The sequence below is a fragment of the Kogia breviceps genome, chromosome 10, assembly GCF_026419965.1.
Source record: "Kogia breviceps isolate mKogBre1 chromosome 10, mKogBre1 haplotype 1, whole genome shotgun sequence".
Lineage (NCBI taxonomy): Eukaryota > Metazoa > Chordata > Mammalia > Artiodactyla > Physeteridae > Kogia > Kogia breviceps.
In genome coordinates this window covers 84951252-84967974 of record NC_081319.1, presented here as the reverse complement: position 1 = coordinate 84967974, position 16723 = coordinate 84951252, and the positions used below count along the sequence as shown (strand labels likewise).

Genomic DNA, 16723 nt, shown 5'->3' with positions numbered 1-16723 from the left:
AGCAGGGACCAATGGACGTCTGATACATGACCAGCACAGACTAATCAGGACCAGCCTCGGTGAGGCTTTGTCTCCCCACCACCTCGCGGGGCGCGTTCTCCCGCCTCCCGGCCCCCGCGCACGCGCGCCCCGCCCTGCCCGCCTTTCCTCCCGCGCCCTCCCCTCTCCTTTCTCCCTCTCAGAACCTTCCTGCCGCCGAGTTCGGACCTCGCTGCTCCAGCCTCCGGGCCCCGTCCCATCCTTCCAGCCTGCGACCGCAGCAGAAAAAAACTAATTACATATCATTTTCTTGCCCCGTACACACTTGTGAGGCGAGCAAAAAGATTACAATAAATTTTAAAAATGAGGGAAATCGTGCACATCCAGGCCGGTCAGTGTGGCAATCAGATCGGTGCCAAGGTAAGGATTTTTAACCTCTTTTGACTATATTTATTTTTGAGAAGAAAAAAATCCAGGTAAGTTAGGACGAATGGCTTTGGGACATTCGCATCCTCCATTCTTAGGCAGGCTTTGCCCCTTAAAAGTTGTATGTGTATACAATACACGTTTGTATTATGCAAAGCTGGGATTTGCTTTTGAAAAATGGGGAATTTTTCTTGGCAGGCTCATTTTGGGGAAGCTGTTAAAAGCACCCTTCAGGTTTAGGGGGCGGGAAAACCGAGTTTCTGTAAAATTTTTCTTAAAAAGGGCATCTGCTAACGGTCCGAGGACCGGGGAGCGAGGCAGATGCGGAAACGGCCCGAGACAAAGCGAGATGAGGTTTTCCCCATGTGCATCCCGTTTGGCGGGGCTTCGGAGGGCTAAGCCGGAGGGGGAAGGGGCGAGGCTGGCGGGCAGCTGCAGAGGTCAGATCCATATGTGGGGGACGCTATGCGCCAGGGTGGGCTGCACTACGCGATATCCTTTACAAAAGATCAGGTGTCTCCGGGCACCCGCGATCCCCAAGAGGCGGTCCCCCAGTTTTTCGTGCATGGAAGGCTAATATGTGCTGGACTAATTTCAGTTTCTTTCATTTGCCCTTAACCGAGACCCTTTTAGGGCGTGAACAGATATGGAGAAAGCGAGGGGAAAGGGGGAGTGCTTTCTTTAAAAGGGGTCCTCAGGGCCAAAGAGTAGGACAAAGGAAGAAAAACCTCATTTAAAGCAAGGGGGTTAAAATTAAAAGCTAGAGAAGAAATAAAATTCCGAGGCCAAGGGGGAGGTTTTTTTTTCCTTTGCGCGCGGTTACAGTGTAGCGGGGGAGGGGCGGGGAGGAAGCGCGGCAGCTACGTTTGAGCAGTAGGGCGGGACCCGGGCGCCCTGGCGCGCTGGGACAATGCGGCCGGGCCAGCCGGCTGGGGGCGCGCGAGTCCGAGCCAAGTCCCGCCCTTACCGCGCGGAATTCGCGCTTCGGCCCCGCCCACGCGCGGCGCCTCCCTTTGTCGGCTGCTCGGCGCGCGCCTGCGCCGCGGTCACGTGCTGGGCGGGGTGGGCTCCTGCGGCAGTGGCTCCTTTCTCCGGCCCCCAGCTCTTTGTGCCCTGCGAAGGGCGGGCGGGGAGGTGCGCTTCTCCGTGCAAGTCGGCCGCCTCCATCTACCCACCTCGCTGCCTGCGATCGCCGGGACCTTCCACAGCATCTCACATCCCAAGCAGTGAAAGCTGCAGTTTTCCCGCGTGTGCAGGTGTTTAGGGGAAGGGTGTGGCAGGCAGAAGGAATGCCAGGCCCTAGGGGAGGGCCCGCCACAGGCGTATCTGGAGTTAAAATGGCGGTAGGGGACGTATAATTGGCTGGAAACTGAGCTGTTGAGGACTCGTTGCTCTCCCCCGGCAGTTCTGGGAGGTGATCAGTGATGAACATGGCATCGACCCCACCGGCACGTATCATGGGGATAGCGACCTGCAGCTGGACCGCATCTCCGTGTACTACAATGAAGCCACAGGTGAGGGCAGGAGGCCGTGAATCACGGGTCCCATCACTCCCGCTTATCTGGGCTCTCTGCCTCCCTGGGAAGCCCTTTATCCCCTTTGAATGAATCCATTCTCTTCCTTTGGAGGCCTTTCTTCATTTCCCCCATCGGGGCTCAAAAGTGGCTCTGCTGCCACCTGGTGGCAGTGCCTGGAATCACAAGTTTGGGTCCCCGGCTGCCTCCCAGACCCCAAATATTTACCTTTATGTCGGTCAGTTTTTACAACGCTACTTTATTCCCTGTAGGTGGCAAATATGTTCCTCGTGCTATCTTGGTGGATCTAGAACCCGGGACCATGGACTCTGTTCGCTCAGGGCCTTTTGGTCAGATCTTCAGACCAGACAACTTTGTTTTTGGTGAGTTACACAGACAATAGTAGACATTTATTCAAGTTACTTGGGTGCAGCAAGAGTTAGGAAATGATTGTACTGAAGAACTTATACAGGGCTGTGTTTTGAAATATAATGGAGGATGGAGGTAGTGACTGCTTTAAATAGTAAATTGTGGGGGGGCGACAGGTGTACCACAGGGGAGGGAGAGAAGATACATCCACTGGCATTACTCCAAAAGTTGAAAGGTAGAAATGTGGCCATGTATCTTCCACACTTTACTAACCAAGCTTGCCTTCTGACCCCATTGCAGGTCAGTCTGGGGCAGGCAACAACTGGGCCAAGGGCCACTATACAGAGGGGGCTGAGCTGGTCGACTCGGTCCTGGATGTGGTTCGGAAGGAGGCCGAGAGCTGTGACTGCCTGCAGGGCTTCCAGCTGACCCACTCGCTGGGCGGGGGCACGGGGTCTGGAATGGGCACCTTGCTCATCAGCAAGATCCGTGAAGAGTATCCTGACCGCATCATGAACACCTTCAGTGTGGTGCCCTCACCCAAAGTGTCCGACACTGTGGTTGAGCCCTACAATGCCACCCTCTCCGTCCATCAGCTGGTGGAGAACACTGATGAGACCTACTGCATTGACAACGAGGCCCTTTACGACATCTGCTTCCGCACCCTCAAGCTGACCACGCCAACCTACGGGGACCTGAACCACCTCGTCTCGGCCACCATGAGTGGTGTCACCACCTGCCTCCGCTTCCCTGGCCAGCTCAATGCTGACCTCCGCAAGCTGGCAGTCAACATGGTGCCCTTCCCACGTCTCCATTTTTTCATGCCTGGCTTTGCCCCTCTAACCAGCCGTGGAAGCCAGCAGTATCGGGCCCTCACTGTGCCGGAGCTCACCCAGCAGGTCTTCGATGCCAAGAACATGATGGCTGCTTGTGACCCCCGCCATGGCCGGTACCTCACCGTGGCCGCTGTCTTCCGTGGGCGGATGTCCATGAAGGAGGTGGATGAGCAGATGCTCAACGTGCAGAACAAGAACAGCAGCTACTTCGTGGAATGGATCCCCAACAATGTCAAGACGGCCGTCTGCGACATCCCACCCCGTGGCCTCAAGATGGCAGTCACCTTCATTGGAAACAGCACAGCCATCCAGGAGCTGTTCAAGCGCATCTCAGAGCAGTTCACTGCCATGTTCCGCCGGAAGGCCTTCCTCCACTGGTACACAGGTGAGGGCATGGACGAGATGGAGTTCACCGAGGCTGAGAGCAACATGAATGACCTCGTCTCCGAGTACCAGCAGTACCAGGATGCCACCGCAGAAGAGGAGGAGGATTTCGGTGAGGAGGCCGAAGAGGAGGCCTAAGGCTGAGTCCCCAGCACCTCAGGCTTCTCAGTCCCCTCCGTCTTCTTCCTCAACTGCCCCTTTCCTCTCCCTCAGAATTTGCGTTTTCTGCCTGTCTTTTTTTTTTCTTTTTTGTGGGGGGGGGGGTCTAGAACAGTGCCTGGCACATAATAGGCGCTCAATAAATATCTGTTGTTTGTTGAATGTCTCCTCTCTCTTTCCACTCTGGGAAACCTAGATTTCTGCCATTCTGGGTAACCTTGTATTTCCTTCTGGTGCCCACTTCTCCCATCTGTCCAGTTAACATTTCCCTCTCTGTTTTCAAGATAAGCTCTCAAGAAGCTGGGTCTCATCAAATCCCATTCAGAACCATGTGCTGATAACCCGGATAGATGACCACCATCCTAGGCCCATGTGGTAGCCCAGGGAAAAGGAAACCAAGCAGCAGGTAGAAGTCCCTACTGGGAAGGGGTGGGGTTTTGGAGAGGGGCATCCAGGCTATTGAAGTCCTAGTTTCCAGGTATCTCTCTGCTCCTCTCAGCTTCTGGGGAGGTGTTAACAGTATTATCTCCATTTTCAGTCTCCCTCCAAGCTCTGTCCTGAGCTATTTCCTTTGTTAGGGTCTGGCTACCACCCTGTCGGGGGGGGAATCCTTCCCTCTTCCACTTTACCTCCTTCATAATGTTGGATTCCTTTCTTTCCCCTGGTCAGAAAAGGGGATCAAGAGGAGCAAGAGAGACTAGTCTCTAAGCCTCCAGAAGGCCCCTCCCCAGCCCTATCTTTTCTTAGAGAAAAAAATGACCATCAGCCCTTCTATACCTATAAGGAAAGCTATGTGCTACCACCTAAATGTCATTCCCCAGAGAGGGAACAGGACACCCTCCATCTTTTGGCAACACCTCATCTCTTACTTTTGCTACTGCCTTCCCCCCACCCTTGGTTTTGTCCTATTCTACACTTCAGATTTCTATTGTGTTGAACTTGCTGCTTTTTTTCATATTGAAAAGATGACATTGCCCCAAGAGCCAAAAATAAACGGGAATTGAAAAAAACAGTTGCGAGATGTGTGCTCATTCAGGGAAAGATTGCTGGTGGAAGCATGGGGCTCAAGTTCAGTTATATAATATATTCTACTTCCCATAAACTAATGAGAAGAATATCCTTACACCTTAATCCCTGGTACCCACCACCTGTACCTGTCTTAGTAACTGGGGTAGGTATAGGCCCAGATGCAGGATCTAGGGGCAGAAAAGGGAACTGAGATGAATGTCAAGTGGTTGTAAGATCAGCATCCCCTTGAACAATCCTGCCCAGATGTACTGAACCAGGAACCAGAATGGGTTGGACCCCAGCAGTCTGTTTTTAACAGTGCTCCAGAAAAGTCTTGAATGCACAGTGCATCCAGGGTTCCTTTCTGTTACAGGTAACAGTGATTTCTGTAATCCTGTGGATTTTCTCAGCCTAAGGCAAAAAATCACTAGTGAGGGATGTCACACCATGGTCCCATTCTAAACTGTTCCATCTAATACCTCACGCTTCAGGAAGCACAATGTAATAGTCTCAAAGCTGCCCTGGAAATTAACAAGTGTAACAATTTCCCTTGGCCGTATTTTCAGTAATTCTAGGGACTAATGCAATTATTGCTTCCACCTAAGCACGCTTTGCTCACTAACCAACTTCAGGGTTGGGAGGGGGATTAATTCTATCTTAACATACAAGTAACTACTGCCTCTCTCCCATTGTAAAAAGCCTATTGAATGCAAAGGCTAAAGCTACATTCTAGCATTCTGCTGTATTAACTTCATAAGTATCAGTACTCATTAACAGCAATTTATTTGACAAAGTTGAGAACCTGCAGACCACCCCTCAAGGCTTGGTCAAGGAAGAATTCTGGACAACAGGCTCAGACAGTAGATTAAGTTAAGTAAGTTGGGGGTGGGATCATCAGGCTGGCATGGGACCCCTGCGGGACTGGCAGTCTCTGCAGTATGGGGCTGGAAAAGGGAGCAACCCTTCCCTTCCAAGGCAAGGGACAGGCTCTTTGGCAAGGAGAGACAAGCAGTGGAACTCCACTGTCAGGATGTGCTTGGGGAGCCAGCTGAAGTGCATGCAATATTGGAACCAGTCAGGCAACTTGAGTTATGAGGCTGGGCATCGTGAAGGTCGAGGGCTCAGGCTGTTCTCAGAGGCTTGTGGTTCACCTGGCAAAAGACAACAGTGATGACTATGGGAACCAGGTGCCCTGCCCTCCCAGGCTCCCATCTGGATGAACAGGCTGCAGGGAGGATGCATACTTCCATGAGTATTCTATTTCTTTCTGGTACCCCACCTCACCCCCTTTGCCAAGCAGTCATTTGGATTCTTGTAAAATAATGAGTTACTGCAAAGGGGTGAAGGGAGCCAGATCCCTGCTTGTACAGGCCCTCCTTAGCTCCCAATTATCCACTGCAGACCTCAAGGAGACTCCAAGGAACCCAGCTCAAAGGTCACTGATTCAGTCTGGTGCTTTTATTTACATATGCATTTTCAAATTTAACACACTCTTTGTTTTGTTTTTGTTGTTTTGGCTGTGCAGAATGCGGGATCTTAGTTCCCCGACCAGGGATCGAACCCACACCCCCTGCATTGGGAACGTGGAGTATTAACCACCAGACTGCCAGGGAAGTCCTTTAACACACTTATATAGTACTTACTACATGCTAGGCACTGTTCTAAACACTGCAAATATCTACTCATTTAATCCCCTTAACAATTCAACAGGGTAGTTAACTTTTATTAACCCAGTTTTAAGGTGAAGAAACAGGTGCAGAGAAGATTAACCTGTCCAAGGTCACAGCATGCATTGGGGCCACGATTCACACCAGAACAGTCTGGCTCTAGGTCCTACTCTCTGATCTCTACCATAATCTACAGGTGAATAAACAGGCACCAAGAAAAGCAGTGATATACCTTGGAATTAATTGTCAACAGGCTGCAGCTGGTTCCTTCTACTAGTGGGGTGACCAAGAGCACAGGCTCCAGAGATATCTGGCCTGGGTTTGAAGCCCAGCTTCACCAGCTGTATGACATGGGCTAAACTGGAAGTTCAGTTTCTTTACTTTGTAAAACCCCACCTACCCCAAAGGAAGTTTGATTTAAAAAAATTTTAAACCATTTGTGTAGAAGCTTAGCACTATGTCTGGCACACAGAAAGCAATTAATAAACGTCAGCAGCCCCCAGGCCTCCTGGGTGCTGGCCCCACGCTAGGCCCGCTGCATCACATGCCATAAGAACCTGGCGATTCGGCTCCACAGCCCCCGCCCTAGAAACACTCACCTGGGAGATGCTGACGCCTGTGAGTCTCTCCACGCTCTCCGGCAGGCGGCTCAGGATGTCCAGCACTTCCCCGGTCACTTTGGCAGCCCCCATGGCCCCACTTCCACTGGACACTAGTGTGATCTTATTGGCCGAGGTCAAGGGACCACTGATCTCCTCTGCCACCTGGTAGGTAAGATGCCCACTCAGCACTTGGGGTCTGACCACACCCATCCTAAGACTCCTTACTCTGGGTTTTAAGATCCCTGTCCTTCACTTTTGTGAGGATCATCCTTCCTCACCCTGGTCACTGGCTTGTAATTCTCACCCCGAATTTATGGACCCTAGCCTGGTTCTCCCCCAGCCCCTCATTTCCCCCACCCCTCATTCCCTCATCCTGTCCCTCCTCTGCTTTTGTCCATATGACCCCCAGACCTGGGGCAGCTTCTCCAGCAGCATGTCCAACTGAGCAGCCTCCTGGTACAGCTGGAATGCCTCTGCCTTCTTGGCCATCTGCTCAGCCTCAGCCCGGGCTCGGGCCTCTATGGCAAAGGCCTCGGCTTCCCCACGCATCTGAGGAGGGTACAGGACGCCCGGGGTACTGATGGCGGTAGCCAAGGACAAGAAATCCCAGCACAATCCCACTCCCTCCACAAGCCGGCAAGAGCCATCTGCTAACTCACCCGCACAGACTCGGCTTCTGCCTCTGCCTGCATGATCAGCTGGGACCTGGGCAGAGAAGGGAGTGGAGGGAGGAGCTGAGGAAGAGCCCTTGCTCTGGGAGAAAGATTCCACAGGAGGAGTACAGGTAAAGAAGGCCTCAGCAATTTGTCTGGGGGCGCCCAGGTGGTGAAGGAGCTGCAGGGGGCCAGGAAGGGGTGTTTACTTCTCTGCCGCTGCTAGGCGCTCCAGCTTGTAGCGCTCGGCTTCCGCCGGCTTCCGCACGCGGGCCTCCAGCTCCTTCTCCCGGCGGGCGATCTCCTGCTCCTGCACTGCCACCTGCTGGGCCCGCTCCACCACCTGCACCTGGACCCGCTGCTCCTCGATCTGCTGCTTCGTCTTGGCCACCTGGGAAGGAGGGATGCTCAGAGTCAGAGCTGAAGAGCAAGCGGCCAAAAAGCAGGCAGGGAAGCTAGGGCCAGGGCTCCAGGGTGGGATATAAAAATAGAGCAGGGGGACTTCCCTGGTGACGCAGTGGTTAAGAATCCACCTGCCAATGCAGGGGACACAGGTTTGAGCCCTGGTCTGGGAAGATCCCACGTGCCTTGGCCACTACTACTGTAGCCCACGCACCTAGAGCCCGTGCTCCGCAACAAGAGAAGCCACCACAATGAGAAGCCCGCGCACCACAATGAAGAGTAGCCCCCACTCGCCGCAACTAGAGGAAGCCTGCCCGCAGCAATGAAGACCCAATGCAGCCAAAAAAAAATTACTTACTTACTTAAAAAAAAAAGACTTGATACTGTGTCAATTCAAAAAAAATTTTTTTTTAAATAGAGCAGGCACATGAAGGTGGTCCCAGTGGGCTCAGCCTGACCAAGGGAGTCCATTTCCCGTACAGATCCAAGGCATGGCCTGGGGGGCGGGGGGGGTGGCCTGATCTTCCCTATCAGAGCCAATATCAATGGTTAGGGCTGTTCCCCACATAGTCTCAGCTTCAGGGCTGGATAGGGCTGGAACCCAGCCGCTGTTCTCCCTCAGGCCAGGTGAAGTATCCCTCCACTGAACTCCTATCACCTTGTTTCTCCACCAAGTCTCCCTCTAGAGCATGAACACCTGGTGGGCACTGAGTGCATGGTGGCCATCCTCCACCTCCAGTCACGCTCAAATCCATGCACTTCTCTCCATCTGTGTGGCGGTTACCTTAGTGCAAGCCACTGTCCACTAACTCCTGAAAAGTCCTCTCACCAACTTTCTTTTTTTCTTTCTCTCACCAACTTTCTTTTTGGGGGCTGTGTGTGTGTCATTTTTATCTTTTGTATGTGGTCCAAATTTTTTAAAAAAGTAAACAGTGATAATAAGCAAGGTTTCCTCCCACCTATTTCTCAAGCCACCTGGCTGGTTCACTTCCCCTGAAACAACCACCGTGACCAGCTTGTCGTGTATCCTTCCCAGGATACTGTAAGCAACTATAAGAACATGTATACATAGACTTTCTCTTACTTAGGCAGATTTCATTTTCTTATCCCTTGCAGAGTAGAGGGGTCAGAAGGCTCTTGCCAAGATGTCGGTGAGGAGAGGTTCAGGGGAGGAACACACTTCTTGCCTCATTCATTGCTCTGGTTCAGATGTGCACCATCTTCCCTGTGGGGCTCATCAACACAAGAGATGGTGCCCCTGCCTTTACAGTGGACACCCATCTGTTCACTCCAGAGGAAGGGTGCTTCTGGATGTGGCACTCTGTACTGTCCTTGACCCTAAAAGTTCAAACCTGTTCCAAACTGGACTAGTTGCTCTTGGCCCCCATATGCAGCATCACGGTGTTCCTGTGTTGGAGCCTACCCACACCTCCTTCTCTCTCTTCTTCAGACTCAACCTCCGGCAGCTCCCTCAGAAAGAGTATGCAGGGGACTTCCCTGGTGGTGCAGTGGTTAAGAATCCGCCTGCCAATGCAGGGGACACGGGTTCGATCCCTGGTCTGGGAAGATCCCACATGCTGCAGAGCAACTAAGCCCGTGCGTCACAACTCCTGAGCCTGCGCTCTAGAGCCCGCGAGCCACAACTACTGAAGCCCACGCACCTAGAGCCCGTGCTCCGCAACAAGAGAAGCCACCACAATGAGAAGCCCATGCACCGCAACAAAGAGTGGTCCCCGCTCACTACAACTAGAGAAAGCCCACGTGCAGCAACAAAGACCCAATGCACCAAAAGTTAATTAATTTTTTTTTTTTAAAAAAGAGTATGTGGGCAATAAGTTTTTTCAGATCTTGCTTCTCTGAGATTTTCACTCCACTCTTCTATTTGAATGATGATTAGGTTGAGTACAGGTTACTAGGTTGTTATTAATCTTCCACCAGAATTTTTAAGGCATTGTTCCAGGGTCTTCTAGCTTCTTGAGAAATCTGAAGTCATTCTGATGCCTGACCCTTTGCTTGAGATCTGTGCATTCTCTCTGGAAGTTTTTAGTTCTTTTCTTTATTCTCAGTGATGTTCTTCAAGGTAGATGTTTTTTATTCACTGTTTTGGGCATTTGGTGGACCATTTCAATCCAGAAAGTCAGATAAACATGTTTGAATCTTTTCACTGATGATTTCCTTCTGTAGTCTTTGTTCTGTTGGGTCTCCTGGCCTGGCCTCTAATATTCTTTCCTAATTTTTCCATCTGTCTTTTTCTATTTTCTGGGAAATTTATTAGAATTTCTCTTCCACTGTGATTTTTTTTTCAGTTCTTCCATTTTATTAATTTCTAAAAGCTCTTTTTTGTTTTCTATGTCCTGATTTCCTAGATGTGAATTACTCTCTTATCACTGAGGATATTATTTTTTTAAGCTTTCTTCTCCCTGCATAGTATGTATCCTTCAAATTGCTTTGCTCTGCTTGTGGTTTTGGCCTGTCTTCCATGTTGCAGGATCCCTCATATGTCAGGGATTCCTTGCTTGTCTGCTCACAGGGAGGAAGGTCTGAAACACTGAAGGGAAACTCTGGGTATGTCGGTGAGGCTCGTTGGCTTTGAGCTTCAATCTAGGCTGACGTAGGCAGTTCATCTGCTGAGGAACCTCAGATTCAGGATCTTCAAGTCTTTCATGTTGGATGGGTCATGTTCCCTAGAGCAGTCTTCTGATCTCTTCTTTGGAAGATGGGGGTTCTGAGAGCCATGTGGGGTGAGTGGTTAGGGCAAGTGGTCAGTATTCAGCATTCAATAGGCAGACAGTTTCTTCAGGCCTGTTACTGGTTAAGTACTTAGGTCCTCACCTGTGTCTGGCTGGCCCCAGGTCATGCCCTCTGGTTTACTCTCATCAGATAATAAACCTCCAGAAGTCTACTGGGGCAGAGAAGGGAGCATTACCCAGAGGCAGGGAGCCAGAGTGCTCTGAGAAGTCACTTTTCACCTGTTTCTCCTTATTTCAACAGTCTTCATCACAGCTCCAGAGGTCCCTGGTGCTGCCAACTCCTGAGCCTCAGATCATTTCATTGTTTTCTCCCCTGCAGCTTTGGGCTCAGCTGTCTCAGACCTCCTTAGTCAATTACCACGGCTTTCCAGCATCCAAAATGATGCTATGGTTCCTGTTGCTTCTGTTCCTATTCTCTCCATCTATTTTTTTTTTAATCACCTTATGTGGATTTAGTGAGGTTTTAAGAGGGAGTGCAATTAGCTGCATTTATGCAATCCATCATCTTTGAAAAACCTTCTAACTCATCGCCCTGCTTCCTCTTTTTTAAAAAATTTATTTATTTATTTTTGGCTGCGTTGGGTCTTCGTTGCTGTTCTAGTTGCAGCGAGCGGGGGCTATTCTTCGTTGCGGTGCGCGGGCTTCTCATTGCGGTGGCTTCTCTTGTTGCAGAGCACGGGCTCTAGGAGCGCGGGCTTTAGTAGTTGTGGTTCGCGGGCTCTAGAGCGCAGGCTCAGTAGTTGTGGTGCACGGGCTTATTTGCTGCACGACATGTGGGATCTTCCTGGACCAGAGCTCCAACGCGTGTGCCGTGTTGGCAGGCGGATTCTTAACCACTGCGCCACCAAGGAAGCCCCCTTCTCTTCTCTCTTTTTTTTTCTTCTCTTCTCTTTTGGCAATCAATTCTCCACGTAACAGCTGTACTGATCCTTGTAAATTAGACCAGAGCACCTCCCTGCTTAAAGTTCTCCAATAGCTTCCCATTGTGCTTTGACTCTTCTAAGTCTCCATCACGGCTACTCGAACCCTAGGAGACCTGGTCCCGCCTGCCTCTCCCTACTCACAGCACACCAGCCATACTGGATCAGAAACCTCCTTTCTGTTCCTGGGACACGCTGAGCTCTTTGCTACATCAGGGTCTTTGCATGTGCCAGTCCCCTGCCTAGTCACTTGCTAGATATAGCTATTTAAATCAAAATTAAAAATTAAAAAATTCAGTTCCTCAGTCACACAAGCCACATTACAAGTGCTCAACATCACAGCACAGATATAGAGCATTTCCATCATTTCAGAAAGTTCTATTTGAACAGCACTGGACTAGAATGTTCTTGGCCCACAACTCTTTACATAGTTGGCTCTTTCTCATCTTCAGGGTTTATATCATGTATCACTTCCTCACCGAAGCTTTCTCTGATCACCCCTGACCTAATAGAGTATCCCCCCAGTAAAGTACCACCCATGTATTTCCTTCATAGCACATCATGTAATTAGAGCCAGTGAAGGTTATTTGCTTATTAGTGGTTTCGTGTATTATAATGTAATGCTCCATGAGGGCAGGAATTTTATTCTTTCTCATTCATACTTGTATACTCACCTCCAAAACAATGCCTGGCACATAACAGGCATTTAACAGATACCTGTCGAGTAAATCCTTATTTCCCAGCACCTAGCACAAAGCTTGGCTGGCACAAAATGAGGAACTAATAAAAGCTGAACAGAACCCAAACCAGCCCAACCCTTTGATGTGCAGACAAGGAGAGCCATGTTGAGAAGATTAAGGACCTTATCCTTGGGTGGGTTAAGTCCCACTCAAGCTGGTGGTTTCCACTATGTTAATGCTTCTCAACTCCAATGTGTATCAATAAATGAATCACCTAGGGATTTTGTTAAAATACAGATTCTGACTTGGTCAGTTGGGCTGGAGCCTCAGATTTTGTATTTCTAACAAGCTCCCCAGGGATACTGATGTTGCTGGGAGGCAGACCACACTTTGAGTAGCAAAGTACTATGCCACACTCAGGTACCTGTCAAGCCATCCAGGGATTTAACATCATAACTAAAGATGTGTTGCATTTCATAATTTCACCCTGTACCAACTCTTGGCAAAAATGAATTTCATAACATTGCTACCCTTTGGGTAAAGGTCTCAGAGTATAGTTGATGCTTGTTATTTATGGTAGTTCTGTTTTATAAAGTAGCCATGAACACTATATTAACAAAACACTTATTTTGTTCCTAAGGGAAATACAGGTTTAGGTTCCTGTGAGCCTCTGGTCATAACAGATAAACAGATCAATATATACCCCCCCCCTTTTTTTTTGGCCGAGATGTGCAGCATGTGGGATCTTAGTTCCCCGACCAGGGATCGAACCCACACCACCTGCACTGGAAGCACGGAGTCTTAACCACTGGACCGCCAGGGAAGTCCTATATATCCTTGTTTTATGTGTTTCTGCTTAAAGACACCATATGTAACATATCTGTTGATTCATTAACAATGAACTCATGGCCAGCAGCACTGTAACTCATGCCTAAAAGAAGCTTATCTAACACATATCTTCTCCATCAGGCACATCACAGCCTTCTTGCACTTAGGAACACTAGACGGCACTTCAGCACTACATTTGGGGACATTTTAAACTGTGAAATCACCAAAAAAAAAAGCACAAAAGTGCAAAAAATGTGGCAGTGAATATACTATGAAAATGACACTGTTTACAGTATGAGCCGAAACAAGAAGGCAGAACATCTTCTTGTTCAACCTCAACTGGGAAGCACGTATCAGGCAACTCAAATTTTTCTCCACTCTGCGCATGTTTGCAAATGGTCCTCGGTACAAAACAGTACAAAAAAATACTGATTCTGAGGTAACCAATAAATTTTAGTGATGAGGAAAATTCTCAAACATGGGATCCACAAATGATGAGGATCGACTACACCTCCCTGCATTTTCAAGGGCCCCCATGTCTCATTTGTGGGATTCAAAGTCCAAGTTTACGTTTTCCTTTCTCACACACTTCTGTGATCACCAGGGCTGCTGTGGGCCCATGGAGTACCCCTGTGCAAATTAGAAAAAGGCACCCCTTCTTCTGGGTGGATGCAGACCCATTCACCCAGGCCAAATGTGGAGCATGGTTTAATCTTAGCTCTGGTTCACCCCCTCATCCAGGTGCCCTGGCACAGGGCACAACCTGCCCCAAGCCCGTGATCAGCCCTATCGAGCACATCCTTTCTAGGCCTTTTCTCTGCTTTTCAGCTGAAATGTTTAGGTCTATTAAATCTTCTTTATAAGGAGGAGTTGGGTCAGAAATGGAGGATCAGAGTTAGAATATGAGAGTGGTGGCCTGAGAAGAACGGGGAGGGAGTGAAGTCCAGCCTGGCCACCGGGCCAGCATAGGGGCTCTGACCTGAAGCTGATAGGCCAGGTCAGCCTGTGCTCGGCGGGTGTTGACCTCAACGTCATATGCAGCCTTCTTGAGCTCGTAGTCCCTCTGCGCCTTGGCCATCTCGATCTCACTCAGGTACTGAGCAGACACCTTTTCCTGCTTGGCTTTGGCCTCCTGTCCATGCAGAGATCAGGCAGGGAGTCAGAGTAGGGAGAGGAAGGCCCCAGGGAGAGAGCCTGCTCTCCACCAAGCTCCTCTGTCTTCACCCCAGGCCCGGCCTCATTTATATCCTCTGCCAACCCTGCTCCACCAGCCCCCACGCCATCCCCTCTTCCACCAGGTGCACAATAAGCCCATGGTGACCAAGCAACCACCAGATCTCTCACCCGGATCCCAGCGTCTCTCTTGGCCTCTGCTTCCCCAATCCGAGCATCTTTTTGGACTTGAGCTGTTCGAGCCTTCCCCAAGGAGTGCAAATAGTCCTGTGGGAGAGTTGCAGATATCACAGTCCTCGGGAAGGTTTAACAGATGGGAGCAGGAAAGCGAGGAGAAGCAACTGCCTAGGTTTACCTGATCATCGTGAATGTCCTTCAGCGTGTAGCTGACCACGCTGATGCCCATGTTGACCAGGTCTGAGGAGGCCACTTTGAAAACTTGCTCTGAGAATTTCTGCCTGTCCTTATAGATTTCCTAGGATAACATGATGGAGTGAAGAAGGAACGTAAGCGCTCAGATCTTCTGACCACTGTCTCCTACAGACTAACTCGGTCCTTAGGCCCCTCTCACTCTGGCACCCCTTCCAGATCTTTCCCTGCCCTCAGGCCCACCTCCACAGTCATGTGGGCCATGATAGCCCTCTGGTGGCCCTCCAGCGTCTCCAGTGCGATGTGGGCAATCTCAGCCTCCGTCTTGCCCAGGAACATCTGGCAAGCAGCTGCCAACATTTCCATATTCTGGCCCTGAATTTTCACCTGTAGCCAGAATAGGGTTAGGGAGGGTGTGGTGAAGGTCTCATGAAGACAGGGAGGAAGGAGGGAGAGTCAAGTGCCTTGGGGATCCTTGGAGAAGCTGAAACTAGCAGAGAAATTTCTCCATAGGCAGAGGTAGGGAAGGCCATGGTCAGAAGATTCTTAATGTCTGGGGACACAGAAGGTGATAGGGGAGTGGACTCTGGAGGAAAGGCTCTGAAAGCCTCACCTGGGCAATGCCAGTGACTGAGATGGGGACCCCATGGCGAGTGTAAACCTTTTCACTCTTGACATTGAGGGTCAGTGTGTTGAGAGAGATCCTAGGGGAAAAAGAAGGGGTGGACAGTGTGAAAAGGAGAAAAGAGAGAAAACGGGGGTTCCCTTTCCCTAGTTCTCTTGTCACCTACCTCTGGATTTGCTGGATGCAGGGCAGGACAAAGACACGTCCTCCAGCCACCATGACTGGGGGGCTCCGGCAGAAACCTTCAAGGTGAGGAGGCAATGAGCTGTGGTGGCCGGTGGCCACGGTGGAGCTGGAATGTGAACTGGGGAAGGGAGGGGGGAGCAATCCCCACGAAGAAATCTGGGCGCTGGCAGGAGCGGCAGGCAGTGTAGGCCTTGGAAGGATAGCGGCAGGGAGTCACCACAAGTGGGTGGCTTGCAGCCATGGGGATGGGGTGGGCAGAAGGTCTGGCACTGGGGAGCTTGTGGGGAGAGGGGGAACGGACCTCTGCGGGGACTTGGGGGTCACTGGCTGAGCAGAGAACAATACTTACCGGAGACCACCATGGCCTCGTTTGGGCCACAGGTGAAAAACATGGCTCAGGCTGGAGCTGGAGGAGGGGGAGAGAAAGCCTTTGCTGATAGCAAGGGGCACTGTGGAGTGCACAGGAGTGAACCCTTTCGCTTTCCTGTCAGTCCCGCCCCGCCTGCAGACAACGCGGCCCAGTCCCTTCCGCGCCAACGGATCAGCTAAGGCTTTACCCTGTGAAATTTCGCAGTCACCCAGCGACTCCCAGCCCCTTGCCGCACCCCACCTTCAGTGACGACGGTTTCTTCCTTATCTGATAAAGCTCTCCCGGCCCTTGGAGACCCCCAGACCCTTGCGCCACCGTCCCTGCTCCTCCACAGCCCGACTCCATCTCCCCACCCCACCCCCCCACCTACCTTCCAGGGCGCGAGCAGCGGCCTGGCCGGGGTCCGGGGCAGGGCGGGGACGCGCAGGCGACCTGTGAGCCGCCGAGCAGAGGCCGCTCGCGCACAGCCTGCCTGGTAGCTGGGCCCGCGCTGGCGCCCTTGCCCCCCACCAGGCCGCACCCTGTCGCTGCGGCAGACGCGACCCCGCCCCCGCGGCGGACCAACCGCCCACCACCTCGGCCCGCCCCTTTCCCAGCAGGCCGCGCTCCGTTTCGCAGCCCGCCCGGGCCCCGGCTCACCCGGGCTGCACAGGCAGCCCGGGGTCGGGTGGGGCGGCCCCCAATTTGCCGCCCTTCCGGGGTCCGGAGCCCCGCCCAGGCCGCTCCACGCCCCGCCCCACGGGACGTGACCTCAGTGGGTATGGCACCCCAGGGCAAGGGAGATTGACTCACCTCGGATTTGCCCCGCGAGAACTAACTGGGA

General features: G+C 51.4%; 2 protein-coding genes across 4 annotated transcripts; one reads left to right on the top strand and one right to left on the bottom strand.

Annotated features, from left to right (window-relative positions):
- Nucleotides 1-42: 42 nt before the first annotated feature.
- On the top strand, nucleotides 43-3829 carry TUBB (tubulin beta class I). Its single transcript, XM_059075921.2, has 4 exons — nucleotides 43-399; nucleotides 1811-1919; nucleotides 2192-2302; nucleotides 2589-3829. Exons 1-4 carry the CDS (start codon nucleotides 343-345, stop codon nucleotides 3644-3646), a joined length of 1335 nt encoding a protein of 444 aa, XP_058931904.1. The 5' UTR covers nucleotides 43-342; the 3' UTR covers nucleotides 3647-3829.
- A 1610-nt stretch (nucleotides 3830-5439) lies between these two features.
- On the bottom strand, nucleotides 5440-16602 carry FLOT1 (flotillin 1). 3 transcript variants are annotated; one of them, XM_059076052.2, is made up of 13 exons: nucleotides 16271-16602; nucleotides 15880-15936; nucleotides 15511-15586; nucleotides 15333-15423; nucleotides 14963-15106; nucleotides 14706-14825; nucleotides 14522-14617; nucleotides 14157-14309; nucleotides 7807-7988; nucleotides 7604-7649; nucleotides 7356-7493; nucleotides 6942-7106; nucleotides 5440-5826 (listed from the first exon to the last, which is right to left on the bottom strand). In XM_059076052.2, exons 2-13 carry the CDS (start codon nucleotides 15920-15922, stop codon nucleotides 5797-5799), a joined length of 1284 nt encoding a protein of 427 aa, XP_058932035.1. In that variant the 5' UTR covers nucleotides 15923-15936; nucleotides 16271-16602; the 3' UTR covers nucleotides 5440-5796. The 3 variants fall into 3 exon arrangements, with proteins under 3 accessions (XP_058932035.1, XP_058932034.1, XP_066862622.1); XM_059076051.2 differs by having other exon boundaries at nucleotides 15880-16088; nucleotides 16271-16588; XM_067006521.1 differs by having other exon boundaries at nucleotides 15880-15979; nucleotides 16271-16497.
- Nucleotides 16603-16723: the final 121 nt, after the last annotated feature.